The 15,232-nt window shown below is 45.9% G+C and overlaps 2 protein-coding genes across 5 annotated transcripts in view; both read right to left on the reverse strand.

Moving 5' to 3' along the window:
- The window catches only part of LOC102992462 (RAD52 motif-containing protein 1-like), an 11,022-nt gene extending 4,458 nt beyond the window's left edge, over positions 1-6,564 (reverse strand). The window contains 5 exon segments of the mRNA XM_028499818.2: positions 1,694-1,771; positions 2,238-2,321; positions 2,323-2,361; positions 5,887-6,066; positions 6,446-6,564. Of these exon segments, the coding sequence (XP_028355619.1) occupies positions 1,694-1,771; positions 2,238-2,321; positions 2,323-2,361; positions 5,887-6,066; positions 6,446-6,541 (477 nt within the window). The 5' untranslated portion in view covers positions 6,542-6,564.
- Positions 6,565-7,692: 1,128 nt separating this feature from the next.
- Positions 7,693-14,895, reverse strand: LYZL6 (lysozyme like 6). Of its 4 annotated transcripts, none has more exons than XM_007125418.3 (5): positions 14,783-14,895; positions 11,395-11,620; positions 10,002-10,160; positions 9,017-9,095; positions 7,693-8,043 (listed from the first exon to the last, which is right to left on the reverse strand). In XM_007125418.3, the coding sequence occupies exons 2-5, from the start codon at positions 11,531-11,533 to the stop codon at positions 7,974-7,976; spliced, it is 447 nt and encodes a 148-aa protein (XP_007125480.1). In that variant the 5' UTR covers positions 11,534-11,620; positions 14,783-14,895; the 3' UTR covers positions 7,693-7,973. The 4 variants fall into 4 exon arrangements, with proteins under 4 accessions (XP_007125480.1, XP_007125479.1, XP_007125481.1 ...); XM_007125417.2 differs by lacking the exon at positions 14,783-14,895 and adding an exon at positions 14,549-14,719; XM_007125419.2 differs by lacking the exon at positions 7,693-8,043 and adding an exon at positions 8,114-8,811.
- Between the last annotated feature and the right edge of the window lie 337 nt (positions 14,896-15,232).

Raw genomic sequence — 15,232 nt, forward strand, 5'->3', positions numbered from 1 at the left:
CGCCACAACAGTGAGAGGCCCGCGTCCCACAAAAAAAAAACAAAAAACAAAAAAACCGATAATAATAATGGTCAATATATTTTGTCTGCTTACTATGTTTCAGGCATAGTTCTAAGCTTTTTACATTCATCATCTCATTTACTCTTACACTATCCCCCATTAGGTGATAAGCTGAATTACTAACCCTATTTGCAGATAAAGAAATTGCAGCTGAGAGATATTAAATACCTTCAAATGTCTCTGGCTGGAAAAACCTAAAATTGCAACAACAATAACAAAATCTAAGAGACAAAGTTAGGACTCAAACACAGGTGTCCAAGGCTTATAATCCCTACCCTATTCTGTATGATAAGCAAGCAATTGAGGAAGAACTGGATCAAACACTTTCTGTATGAACTGAGGCAAGTCATTCTACATCTAAACACTGGGGACAATAATATTTGCTGTCGTTTTTCTCATAAATGCCACAAAGAACAAATTTAAGACTGCTGCTGTGAAAGCATCTGGTGAATGAAAGAATATGTAATGTTTTAGATAACCATTATTTTCATCCAATTAATTTTTCAAATAAGTTTATTTGCTCACTGAAACTGAAGCACTTCAAGGACCATCAAAAAGGTCTTACCTAAAACCACAATCGGCAGTTTCTGGAATGCATCTGTCATAGCCTTCTGAATAGCAAGCTTCTGGGTTACCTTCCTCTTCATAAGGAATGATAATGACCCTAAATCTAACCAAAACATATGAATTTAAAATGCCTATCTGTATAACTGATTTCTAGGTTATATGTTTAAGCTAAAAATGCACCTGTGATTCTTAGATCATTATCTTAGTAATTAAGGGCAGGCACAACACTGGGGTACGGGTGAATGTCTCTGTTGTAGGTATACCCTGGCATGGCGCATTTTTACTGCTCAGATCTATTCTGGAAGTTCCTAAAATAGTCGATGGGAAGTGCAAACCAAGAATGTGGCACAAATCTCATATTACTCACAGATTTCAAATGGACAAGCTGAGGCTACACTGCTACAGACCCTGCTCTCCTGTGCGTAAAGGGCTGGATTCATACAGTGAGATAGATTTGGTGGCAGTGCAGATGATCTGGCCTCTCCTCAACCATCACCCACTCAGGTGGATGGTGGAGCCTCCTCCACTCCATTCGCTAACAGCCCTGCCTCTGACTTAAAACCCTAAGCCCAAGTGCCACGGATTCTAGGAAAAAACTCAGTACCAATCGGATTCCCCTTTCTAGGGATCTACATTTACTTTTTCCGCTCAGGCCCTTCTATAGGAGGCAAAGGACTGAACATTTACACAAGAGTTTATTTCAATCTTTAGACAATGATTTTGTTGGGAAAACTGAAGGCCAGAAGACATCTGTATTTGAAGGACTATTTTAGCACAAAACAAATTATTAACCAAAAAAAAAAAAAAAAACTAACTAACTAATTTTCCCTCCTCCTAAGCTTCCTGGCAGGAAGTCAGTTCTAAAATTCTAAAGTTTAAGGTGCTGTCAGGTATTGCCTAAGATAAAAACCTATATTGTCAGGCAGAAAAATTCTGCCCAGGGCTTTAGTTGCTTAGAAAAGGTGATGATGTATCTGAAAAGTTGAGTTTCAGAAAGCAAGGAAAAAAGAGAAATCCCACTCCCTCACCTCCCCACACACACAAACACACAAACTGGAAAACAGACCTTCCTCCAACTTATCCAAAGGTTCCTCAGCCATGCCAACTCCTGGACTCCTGCACTCGTGGGAGGGCAACACCACCTCTAAAGCACAGAAGAACTTCAGGCTTTGCTTCTGAAGTGGTGTCACAATATCTTCATTTTCCCTTTCTTCAAGGTTAGAAAGATCCTGAAGCTGTTAGGATTTTGAATTAAAGGCTAGACTTCAAAATATTCTGTTGTTAGAAATAAAAACTAAACTCCAGCAATCCCAGGTAATAGTTTAGGTATGCTATAGCTTCAAAATCAAGTGAGACTTGCAAATGAATGACTAGATATGGACAACTATTTTTTATTACATACTATACAAATACTGGAGAAAATTATGGACACCACCATCCAAGTCATTGAGATTATCACTAATTCTAGGTGGCAGGCCAATGCTCAGATACTTCCATGTGGAAGCCTCTCACATCTCCTGCCTATAGCCCTGTTCTGTTCTTCTCTCTAAAGTCTAGGAGTTCAATGTTGAAAGGAGTCTGGTTAGTCAAAGAAAATCTACAGGGTTTACCTTGATGATCCTTTTTGACCACCCATGGAAACCAAAGTAGTAATTTGCCAATTCTTGGCATCTGGAGCTGTTTAGGGCAAGCGTTATTATGTTGAACCGCCTTATGTCTGGTGCCGAGACGAACCTAAAGACATAAAGGACCTAAAAATATCACAACCCTACATAGAGACTTATTTTGGATATACCTGAGATTTATCAATACCAATTTCATAGAGTGGCTGTGAAGATTAAGTAGGACATTTTAAGCAAAGAGTTCACAGTGAGCCCTAAATAAATGTTATTTATTATTTTTAAGTCAGTACTTTTCTGCATCATTTCCAGGGCCCCTGATTAACCGGAAGGTTCCCTGACCTCTGGTGGTGAAAGAGATGATGAAAGCACCCAAGGAAGCCCAGCAGAAGCCTATTATGGGGCTGGGGGTAAGCAAAGGAAGGGAACTGTTTTAGTCGTCTCATCCTGTAGCTCCTGCTTGAGAACATGACCTGAAGAGGAGATAAGATGGACCTGCCACTGAATTAGGGCCTTAATCTGTAGCACCCCCTCCCCAAGTTACTAACCCCTGTTAGAAGAGGGAATACGTATACCTCTATAAATGTAAATAAAGCAACCCAAAGAATTAGAGGTTCATCTGCATTAACAAGCTTCTTTGAGAGTGCAAATATTTCCAGTCTTAACTCTCTAAATAACTTACAAATTACTGTGGAATTTTTACATCACTAGTTTTTTCTTTTCTTTTCTTTTCTTTTAGATGTTGAGGGTAGGAGTTTATTAATTAATTAATTAGTTTTTGCTGTGTTGGGTCTTCGTTTCTGTGCGAGGGCTTTCTCTAGTTGTGGCGAGCAGGGGCCACTCTTCCTCGCGGTGCGCGGGCCTCTCACTATCGCAGCCTCTCTTGGTGCAGAGCACAGGCTCCAGACGCGCAGGCTCAGTAGCTGTGGCTCACGGGCCTAGTTGCTCCGCGGCATGTGGGATCCTCCCAGACCAGGGCTCGAACCCGTGTCCCCTGCATTAGCAGGCAGATTCTCAACCACTGCGCCACCAGGGAAGTCCCACTAGTTCTTTCTTAAATGTCTATTTCCATTTTGAACAGGGTGTAGTATATAAATATAGTCATAAAAATTCAAATAATACAAATAAAGTCAAAGCATTGTTAATTCTTTATTGATTTGTTTGTGCATCTTCCTCTGTCACTAGTTTAGGAGCTCCTTAAGGGCTTGAAGGAACCATATATTATTCTTTCCTTGTTACCAGAAACAAGCATAGATCTTGCCATATAATAGAGGAGTGATGGTCTGTTGACTGAGTGAAGGAATGAGTACGTAAGAAAATGAAATTACTTTCTCCAGCTGAAGCTGCCTGCTGGGAAGGAGAAATGAAGACTAATTCTTAAATGTTGAGTGTCACATGGGAGGCTAGGCCTTGTATGGTGAGTCATAATGGAGCTGTCCTGGACAATTAGGAAGCTTCAGAAGGGCTCTGAGCCCCTGGGTAGTAGAGACGGTTGATATCTGGGATAACCTTGCCACAGTTCTCGCTGGCAAACATTTCCCTTCGTGCTAATGAGAAAAACTCAGATACATAAGGCCTTTCCTTCATTTTATTTTAAGATGTTATTCTCTTTTCTGTATTTATAAAAAATACAGGGGGAAGAAAGATAAGAAGTATGTATACCTGCCAGTGAATAAAAGAACACATAATTGGAACTTCCCTGCTGGTGCAGTGGTTAAGACTCCATGCTCCCAATGCAGGGGGCCCGGGTTCGATCCCTGGTCAGGGAACTAGGTCTCACATGCATGCTGCAACTAAGAGTTTGCACGCCACAGTTAAGGAGCCTGCGAGCCACAACTAAAGGAGCCTGCCTGCTGCAACTGGGGAGCCCACATGCCGCAACTGGGGAGCCCTTGAGCCGCAACTAAGGAGCCCGCCTGCTGCAACTAAGACCCGGTGCAACCAAATAAATAAATAAATAAAATTGAAAAAACCACGCATAATTAAAGTAGGTAACAATTTCGGGGGTGTGGGTAGTAAACTAAGGCTCTGCATTAAAGAAAGAAATCTAATATGAATGCCCTTTCCTCTCAACTCTATAGTGACTTGGAGAACATTTTCTTCATTACTCTATCAGTGACAGGCTTTATGCTGTGAAAAACTCAGAACCTAAGCTTATGCAATGGTCTTAATGTCCAATATAAGAAAAGAACTCATTACTCACAACTGATACCAAGTAACTGTTTCATAATCTTTCCAGGACCATCTGTAATATCTGAGTGGTTATGTGAAATGGTCGCAGGGTCTGCAAATTAAAGAATGTCTGACACAAAATCATTTCAATCCCAGGGAGTACATCCAGGATTGAAGAGGGTGTTAAACAGGGTACAGAAGTGGGAGGTAGTGTACCTGGTGTCCCATCTGAGGAGAGTTCTCAGATTCAATAAAGGTGAAATCAGTGAGTAAAGAAATATGGGTGAGAATAGGCAGCAAGGTCAGTAGGAAGTAGCCAGAGCAAGAAGCCAATCAGAGAAGACACACAATTATAAAGTGAAAGGTTTGGGAAATCTAAGCCTCACTCACTTATTCAGAGGAATTGAAAAGGTCCTTGAAGAAGGAATGGTGGCTGAATGGAGGCACATCATGAAATGTTAACTCTGGGGAAGTAAAATTGGATGGCATGTTAATATGGAATCAGGTCTCTACAATGCATTAAAGAATATTTTAACCATTTTCTGGAATCTGAAGGGAGTTCTGAATAGGCAGTTTCAGAGTGATGATGATGATGAAGCCTCCTTTATGTTACATCTGACAAAAGTTTGTCAAGCTCCGGACTCCCTTGCTGGCACAGTGGTTAAGAGTCTGCCTGCCAATGCAGGGGACACGGGTCGCCAACGCAGGGGACACGGGTTCGATCCCTGGTCCAGGAAGATCCCACATGCCGCAGAGCAACTGAGCCTGTGCGCCACAACTACAGAGCCTGTGCCTAGAGCCCGTGAGCCACAACTACTGAAGCCCGCGTGCCTAGAACCCGAGCTCCGCAACAAGAGAAGCCATCGCGATGAGAAGCCCACGCAGCGCAACGAAGAGGAACCCCCGCTCGCCGCAACTAGAGAAAGCCGACGCGCAGCAACAAGACCCAACGCAGCCAAAAATAAATAAATAAATTAATTAATTTTTAAAAAAATTTGTCAACCTCACACATTTAAAATCCACATAAAAGTAAATATAAGGAAAACTCTTGTGAAGATTTCTTAAATTAAGGGGCAGCATAAAATGACATGGGGTTTAACATCAGTTAAGTTTGGGTTTGGCCTCTAGTTTCCACATTTACTGTCATGAACCTTAAGTAAGTCACTTAACCATCCTGAGTTCGAGTTTCTTCATCTAAAAAAAAGAAAGAAAGAACTGGGGAACTGGGGGATCAGTGGAGCAGTGCATCTGAGAGCACTCTGTACACCACAGTGCTGTACAAACGCTGGACATTCCCGCCCCCCCCACCCCCCGGATCTTAGTTCCCAGACCAGGGATTGAACCGGGCCCTCAGCAGTGAAAGTGCAGAGTCCTAACCACTGGACCGCCAGGGAATTCCCGATGGCCTATTAGTTTTAAATTCAGCATTTCATCCCAGTAGAGCGAGGAATTCCACATTTGGACGCACCTTCACTGGAGATGTCTGAAAAAGTTGCTTCTCGTCGCATGCCTTTTGGGGTCTGTGGGCATCCCTTGCTGAATAAAACTTGATGATGGCATAGAACCCAGGACCGGCCACTGCTGCGTTTGGGAAGACTCGGACCGAATACAGAAGGCCAAACTGGGAGAAGACTGTGAACAGGGAATGCTGTAGGGTGGTCCCACGCTAAGTAAGTGCAGGAAATCTCACGCCCAGGAAACCAAACCGCCCATTCCCTTATATTCCCCCAGTCCTTCGCCACAGGCGACTGTGGTGAGCCTACAACTCCAAACACTTCTCATTTCACGAACAAGGTTCCCTCTGAAATCCTAAGCTTCGAGAAGCATTAGAAGGCAATGCCGTCTGTTGGGAACTATCTCTCAAAAATCTATGGGGGCGAGCTGACTGCTCAGGTCGGCCCTAGAACTAAGATTCCTCTCAGCGGAGAACACAGCAGATGAAGTGCTGAAGCAGTACCCCGGGGCGCGCAGTTACTGGGGCGGGGGGCGGCTTCCTCCACCCCTCCCTCCGCCCCGGCTCGGCTTACTTGCAAGGCCTCGGCCGTGGGTCCAGAGCTCAGCTCCCACACCAGCAAGGTTTTGTCACCCCCGATGGGAACCGCAAAAGGTACCAACTCCACCATCCTACCGTCACCGCGCGTGCGCGGCTCGGGGCGCAAGCGGACTGCGCCTGCGCACGCGCGCACGCGCCTTTTAAAAGAGAGCCTGAGGAGCGTACCCCGGGGCGCGCAGTTACTGGGGCGGGGGGCGGCTTCCTCCACCCCTCCCTCCGCCCCGGCTCGGCTTACTTGCAAGGCCTCGGCCGTGGGTCCAGAGCTCAGCTCCCACACCACCAAGGTTTTGTCACCCCCGATGGGAACCGCAAAAGGTACCAACTCCACCATCCTACCGTCACCGCGCGTGCGCGGCTCGGGGCGCAAGCGGACTGCGCCTGCGCACGCGCGCACGCGCCTTTTAAAAGAGAGCCTGAGGAGCGGAGCCAGCTCGGCGGGAGTGGGACGGGGGCGGTGCTCGGACCTCTCCCTCGCCCCTCCCAGTCTTGAGTCTAGCGTTTCTATTCTAGTGTATTTTTAGCGTAGAGTCCAAAGTGTGAGTTTACAGGATCGAATGGTGCGGACATCTTTACAGCAGCTGGCTTCATCTTCAAACTCCCAGAGAAGACTAGAGTACTAAGTAGTTAGCGCTAACTATCCACTGAACTTTAAAAATTTAGATTTCCCGACTCTGTGTGAGACATGACCACCAAAGATGCAATCCTTCGACTTGAGTGTTTTCATGAGTCTTAAATATGCAAATCAAGGTATAACTCATTAAAGCCATCAACAGTCTAGTATGAAATTCTTACAAAGCTGGTTTCTAGCCCATTTTCCTAAAGTACCCCCAAATCACGGAGCACATTTCTCCATCCCCACCACGACTTTCTCCACCTCAATATATCAGACCCTTAGCCCCACCCATTACCTACTTCTGAGCTCTTTTACTTCAAAAATTGTTGACTTTGGAGGAATTACTTGGATCTTGATACTGTTTCAAATCAATAACTATAGATTTATTATCCATATCATTATCCATTGCATTCATTGTATGTATCCATTTATTCATTGTACCCATTATCTGTGTAGGGAGAAGATCCATAATCTTCTCCAGATAGATTATGAACACCTCATGAACAATTTTTACAGATTTATCACCCTTTTTCTAGTACCTAGCACACTCATGCTCTATTAGGTACTCAAATATACTTGGGATTAATCACGACTAAATTAACACATTCTTTGCACAAGGAATGCTTTAATAATTCCAAAAATATAGAAACTTCTTCATCGTGGTCTTCTTGGTTTGCAAATGACAGTCAGGAACCAGGGCCCTGGGCCTGGATAGGAATAAGGAGGAAGCCCTAGAAAACCATTTATTCCTGGGGCTCTGGTCAGTTTTATTTGTAAATGGGAAAGGAAGAAAATAACATGAAGTGGAGGCAAGAGGAAGAAGAAATGAAGAATTCCCAAGTGAGGAGAGGAGTTCTGGGATGACTCCACCACAGGCCTGCCCCCTGTTTCATGCCAGGCGGCATCCTGTCATCCAGTAGGAGAGTGGCCGGCCTGCACAGTGCAACCTCCATTTTACCCTGTGGAGAGAAAGAAGATTGGTTCTCTCTTTTTTTTTTTAAGAATCAGTTTTATTTATTTTTGGCTGCATTGGGTTTTTGTTGCTGCGTGCGGGTTTTCTCTAGTTGCGGTGAGCGGGGGCTACTCTTCGTTGCGGTGTGCGGGCTTCTTATTGCGGTGGTTTCTCTTGTTGCGGAGCGTGGGCTCCAGGCACATGGGCTCAGCAGTTGTGGCACATGGGCTTTGTTGCTCCGCGGCGTGTGGGATCTTCCCGGACCAGGGTTCGAACCCGTGTCCCCTGAATTAGCAGGCAGATTCTTAACCACTGCGCCACCAGGGAAGCCCAGCAACACTTTTTATAGAAAACGTTGCTGCCAATTATGGAGAGAGGGCCCGTGGCAGCCATGTTTATGTTGCTTAATTTCTTCCATGCCTGTAGCTGAATGAATGGAACCGGGACACAGGGTCCAAGCCGAGCCCATCAGATCCTCCCTGCCAGGCACTTGGACTGGGACTGAGCCTAGCTAGTCTCTATGGTTGCTTAGGACATTAGCCGGTAGATTCAGGGCAGACATAGTCTGTCTGGTGGACTGTAGAGCAGAGAAACCTGGTCTTCAGAGGGAGTAGTGAAGCCAATGCACAAAGCGAAGCAGAAACCTGCAAAGGAAAGTTTCCAGCCCTGCTTCCACCCTCTTCCTGAGGCCCAGATGCCCCCCTCGTGTGGGCTCAGCAAGACACCTTGTCCTCTCGGAATAAATCTCCCCCAGCTAGCTCAAGTTGTTCTGTTCCTGCAACCAAAAGAGTTTTGTTTAATATGGTGTCAGAGGAAGAGCCAGATCCCAGGTCTTCTAAGTCGGAGTTCCAAGCCCTGCCACATCCCACATTTTTCTAGGCTGTAGAAAAGGTCAGGTCCTGGCCTACTGTCCCTTTCTCTGTCACTACATCTTTCTTAAGGCTCTGCCCACTAACTTCGTCCCACCATGTCCTGCTCACCAGTTCTTCATCCCCCCTGTTCCGGACACAATCTTTTTCGCACAGTTGATGATTGAAAGAAGATTGGGGCTCAGCAGTTCTGAAAGGGAGAAAGAGAATACCGGTCAGAGCACAGGGGACAGTCCCGAAGACTGGCTCTCCCTGCAAGGCATGTGCCGCCCAGTGGCTGAGAACTTCCGGACGAGGCAAGTCTTTCCCCTCGGAGGCCCATATGGACGTCTGTACGGTGGCTGCTGGAGGTTGGGGATGGTTGGGGGTGGGGGCAGGAGGGGCAGGAGGGCTGAGATTTGAGCCTGTTTACTGCCATACTTCCTAGTGGAGGGTAGTTCACCCCGAGTGTGGAGGCTTCTAGGGAAAGGAAATGCCAAAAGAGGCAACACAGAAACGAAGGTAAAGTCCTGCTTAAGGAGGGAGGCTCTTCAGGTGAAGAGCCCAGGGCCATTAATCAGAGTACAAAGGAGGATATGGCGGACAGAATCATGGACCGGTGGAGCCTCCTGGATTAGCCCTGAGGTGGGAGTTTGCACTTGGCCTTCGGTCAGACCATTAGCCAAAGGCAGCTCTACCTGGTGGTGAGAGCTGAGCCTTCAGGGCCACCAGTTTGGCATTCAGCACTGGTTCTATGAGCCTCAGTTTGCTCACCAATAAAGTGGGGATCATACTAGTTTCTAGTGCATGGCAAGTTGGATGAAATGAGCTATGTATGTAAAGTCCTGAGTATATAATACGCTCTCAATAAATGTTGGCTGCTGCACTGCTCTACTGCTACTGCCTGTGCAGAGCTTTTCTGGATCCTGCTAGCACACTGCAGAACCTCCTATGGGCATTTAGGGACACGAGTCAACCCTCTGCTCAGTAAAGGGATTCCCTGATTCCTTGAACCAGTCCTTTGGGGTTGTTTCCAGGCTGTGTGGGGGAAGGGAAATCCCGTGAGTAGAGCCTGGTCATCTCTCTCACCTCTCCCACCCTGGGGCCCTGGCCAGACCTTGACAGTCAACTTGGCAAATGTTTTCCGTATGACTCTTGTAGTCGTTGCACCAGTAGTGGCTGTTGATCTGGAAGATGCCATAGTCAAAGCTGCCATCTGTATTTTCATTTACCTTTGTTATGTTGAACTCACTTTCCATGAAAGCCAGGCACAGCCCTTAGAACAGGGAGAAGAGGGTTTTTAGAAGGGGGCCAAGCTGAGGGACAAGGAAGACGGAGGAGAAAGGGAGATGAGGAATCAGAAGAAAGGAACAGGCTTCCCTGGTGGCGCAACGGTTAAGACAACTAAGCCCGTGCGCCACAACTACTGAGCCTGTGCTCTAGAGCCGGCGAGCCACAACTACTGAAGCCCATGCGCTCTAGGGCCCGTGCTCCACAACAACAGAAGCCACTGCAATGAGAAGCCTGCACACCTCAACGAAGAGTAACCCCCGCTCGCCGCAACTAGAGAAAGCCTGAGCGGAGCAACAAAGACCCAGCGCAGCCAATAATTAATTAATTAATTAATTAATTAATTAATTAATTTTTTAAAAAAGAAGAAAGGAACAAAGCCTAAGAGGTTAGATGGGGCTAGCGGGCCAGAAACACCCATTAGCTTCTCTCATTCTTCAGTCCATCCACCCATCAGTACAACCACTCATCCGTCCATCTGTTCATACACGATTTCTGCACTTAATGATCACCTACTGTGTGCCAGAAACTGTGCAAAACCCAGTGAGGGACATTTAGCTGGCTCAAATGCAGATGCTGCCTTCAAGGTGCCTACAGAATAAGAATGAAGATATGTACCTAAAAAACCCGCAACGCAAGATGAAAGGAGAGAGTGTTATAAGGCAGATGTGCCTTACAATTCTGGGCAAGAGGGAGCTATCTCTACCATGGAGTAGGATGAAAGCTTTGCACTGGCTGTTCCCTCCGCCTGGAATGCTCTTCCGCCAGATGTTTGGGGGACTAGGTCCTTTATTCCATTCAGCACTGCTCAATGTCACCTCCTCAGAGAGACCTTCCTTGACCTCCCCCTCTAGAACATTGTCACCTGTCACTCCCCACTGCTTTACTCTTCTGCATAGCATTTATCACCACCAGGAAGCACTTCATATATTTCTGTGTTTCTTTCTTGCTGTCTCTTCCCCTAGAATGTGAACACTATGAGAGAAGGGGCTGTGTTGATATCCGTATCCCCAGCGCCTAAAATAGTTCCTGGGACATAATAAGTGCTCAGTTAAGAATCGTGGAACAAATATCGAATGTTGGGAAAGGCTTCTTGGAGAGGGCTGCTTTTTGAACTTGACTTTGGAAAACTAATGAGAGAAAAAGAAAGATGGCCACGGAAGGCATGACCGGGAGAGGAGGAGAAAGGGGGTGTGGGGGTGTGAGGAAACAGCACTCACAGTCACTCAGGGAGTAGCCCTCAAAGCCATCCAAGTCCTCCTGGTGCAGCACCTTGGCCAAGTCACATCGGTTGATGAGGCTGGCTTGATTCACAGCAACGAGACAGCTGACCGAGGAGATAAGCAGCAGGGTCGTCATCCTCAGAGGGGAGGAGACGCAGTGGAGGATGAGCAATTGAAGGCCTGTGGGTCCTAGGGTCTCCCAGGAGAGAGTCTTCTGGGGAATCTGGAGACAGCAACCAAATATCCTCGCTTACTCACTGCCCCCCTCCTGGCTGTTTCTCTTTCCTCTCATGTATTATTTTATAAATACTTTTTTTTTTTTTTTGGTCTCCTGGTGTTTTGTTTCTGTTTTTGTTTTTGTTTTTCCTAGTCTAAAATTAACGATGCTGGGGCATGTCAAATAGAAATGAGAGCCAGCTCAAAGGGGTACCCACTGGCCAAACCTGGAACAGCATTTTCTGGGTAACAGCTTTACTGAGATATAATTCACAATATATAATTCACATACCATACACTTAATTCATTTAAAGTATACAATTCAATCATTTTTTCACAGAACTGTGCAACTATTCCCACAGTCAACTTTAGAATATTTTCATCAACCCGAAAAGAAACCCCATATCCGTTAGCAGTCACTGTCCTTTCCACTCCCCTCCAGCCTCTGGCAACCAATAATCTACTTTCTATCTCTACAGATTTGCATATTCTGAACATTTCATATAAATGAAAGTCATACAATATCTGGTCTTTTACGTTTGACTTCTTTCACTTAACATAATGTTTTCAAGGTTTCATCCATGTTGTAGCATGTAGCAGTATTTCATGCCCTTTCACGGCTGAATAATATGCCATTGTATGGATATATCACAATATGGTTATGTATTCATCGGTTTGTGGACGTTTGAGTTGTTTCTATTTTTTGCCTATTATGAATAATGCTGCTATGAACATTCGTGTACAAGTTTTTGTGTGGACAAATGTTTCCATTCCTTTGGATACATACCAAAGAGTGGAATTGCTGGGTCACATGGTGACCTAAAGTTTAAACTTTTGAGGAATTGTTGGACTTCCAAAGCGGCTGTACCATTTTACATTCCCATCAGCAATGTATGGAGGTTCCAATTTCTCCACATCCTCACCAACAGAGTTATTAACTGTCTTTTTGATCAAAGGTATCCTAATGGGTGTGAAGTGGTATCACATTGTGATTTTGATTTACATTTGCCTGATGGCTAATAATGTTGATCATCTTTTCACATGCTCATTGGCTATTTGTGTAACTTTGGGAAAATGTCTTTTCAGAACCTCTGCCCATTTTTTCAGTTGGGTTGTTTGTCTTTTCATTCTTGAGTTGTAAGTGCTCTTTATATATTCTGGGTATTAGAACCTTATCAGATACATGCTTTGCAAATATTTCCTCACATTCTGTGGGTTGCCTTTCACTTTCTTTTCTTTTTCTTTTTTAATAAATTTATTTATTTATTTATTTTTGGCTGCGTTGTGTGTTTGTTTCTGTGCGTGGGCTTTCTCTAGTTGTGGCGAGTGGGGGCTACTCTTCGTTGCAGTGCGTGGGCTTCTCATTGCCGTGGCTTCTCTTGTTGCGGAGCACGGACGCTAGGCATGTGCGCTTCAGTAGTTGTGGCACGTGGGCTCAATAGCTGTGGCTCAGGGGCTCTAGAGCACAGGCTCAGTTGTTGTGGCACACAGGCTTAGTTGCTCCGTGGCATGTCCTCTCCCGTTGCGGAGCACAGGCTCCGGACGCGCAGGCTCAGCGGCCATGGCTCACGGGCCCAGCCGCTCCGCGGCATGTGGGATCCTCCCACACCGGGGCGCGAACCCGGTTCCCCTGCATCGGCAGGCGGACGCGCAACCACTGCGCCACCAGGGAAGCCCTGGCAGGCAGATTCTTAACCACTGCGCCACCAGGGAAGTCCTGCCTTTCACTTTCTTGATGGTGTTGTTTGAAATACAAAAGTTTTAAATTTTGATGAAGACTGATTTATATATTTTTTTTCTTTTGTTGCATGCGCTTTTGGTATCATATCTGTGAAACCAATGCATAATGGTTTCCAAGGTAATCTGGAACAGTTTGACCATCAAAACAAATGATGATAGTGACAGATTATAACCCACTGAATGAGATAGGAATCCATGAGTTCATAACAGTAACAGATAAATAGATATATAATGGGGAGCTCTTCTTGACAAGAAAATGCTGACTGATAAATGTGGAGGTAGTCATGAAGTTGGAAAATCACCATCTTGAAACCATCATAAACTGGTTTGAGCATGAAATAATCATCAGTAGATGCTAAATATGAGGGAGTGGGAAGCCTGGTGAAGAACTGAGTATGTTCATGGTCTTAAAGTATCTCCCCTTGATTGTATGAGAAAAACAGTAACAATACAGTGGAGAAACCAGACAGTATTTTGACCTGGTAATCAAAATTAACACCACCAGTGAGGGACAGAGAGAGATTATGTGCCTCCAGATGTGATACCCTGAGAAGGACACACACCACTTATGCAGCATTCTGGCCAGAGATGCATAACCTTGTAGCTAATCTTGAGGAAACATCAGACAAAGCCAAATGGAAGGAAAATCTATAAAATAACTGGCCTACGTTCTTCAAAATGATCAATGCCATGAAAGCAAAGAATGAGGCTATTTCTGTCACTAGGGGTGTGTGTGCATGTGTATCTTTCCCATTAAACTAGGTGTATGTTCCTGGGGAGTCCTCCATCCACTAGCTTCATGAGTCAGGCAGCTTCCTGGACAACATGGCTACCCTGATGCCTGTCTCCTCACGGATGTTTTATTCTGTCTCCTAAGACTCACTCCACTGCAGCCTGAGCTTGCAACCATTCTTTTGCCTCTCTCTTCCACCCTACAGTTGCCAGATTTAGCAAATAAAATTACAGGATGCCCTGTTACATTAGAATTTCAGAAAAACAACAAATAAGTTTTTAGTATAAGTGTATCTCATGCAACCTTACTCTGCCCTGACTCAGTAGGGTCCTACAGAGACAGGTATCACTGAACCTCGGAAAGCAGGGAGCTCCATCTCTGCCCATGAAGGCCCCTCTTGGGGTTCCCTGGGGAAAAAGTGGTCCGGGCAGGTGCACCCCCAACTTCCCCTCCCGAGCTTACCGTTCTCCTATCCCTCTCTGACCCCAGGTCCCAGCCGGCCTAGGGCTTTCTGTGAGAATCTGTAGAACAAAGTCCTTTGGGTAGGAGCCTCCTCTTCCTCACGGACTACCCTTTAGCCCCGCCCAGCTCACCGCTCTCCATGTTCTAAAGAAGACGGGAGTGCTGAGCCATCCCCACATTCTGGAACCCCAGTTCTGTGATGTCATCACTCTCCTGGAAATACTCTGGTCTTACATGCAGATTGTCTCAGTCTTGCGGCCAAACTTCAGGCAGAAATGGTAGATGGTCCTGGAGGGATTGGTGACAACTGTGGGATAGGGTAGAGAGGGCTGGTTGTTCTGTCTGCACACTTCCCTTCCCTTCTGGGAACAGTACCGCCTTTGAGGGAACTCCTTCCCCCATGGGGCTTTAGTGCCACAGTCACAGGGCCCTGCCCTCCAGGTGACAGGGTGTGCCCGTGCCCCAACCGGTGTATCTTGAACCGAAATTAAGCAGAGCAGCTCAGCTTCTCCCAGGAAGACTTTGGGTGTGGGGCCAGAGGTGGACAGTTTAGAATCACGTGGATATGGCCCAGCCGAGAGAATAAGCCTCCTTGAACAGGGGTCAGAGTCCAGACAGGATTCCAGCCCCAGGGTCCACCCTTTCTGCAACCTAAACACCCTTTTGCCCTTACTGCTACCCTAT

The sequence above is a fragment of the Physeter macrocephalus genome, chromosome 14 (genome assembly GCF_002837175.3).
Source record: "Physeter macrocephalus isolate SW-GA chromosome 14, ASM283717v5, whole genome shotgun sequence".
Lineage (NCBI taxonomy): Eukaryota > Metazoa > Chordata > Mammalia > Artiodactyla > Physeteridae > Physeter > Physeter macrocephalus.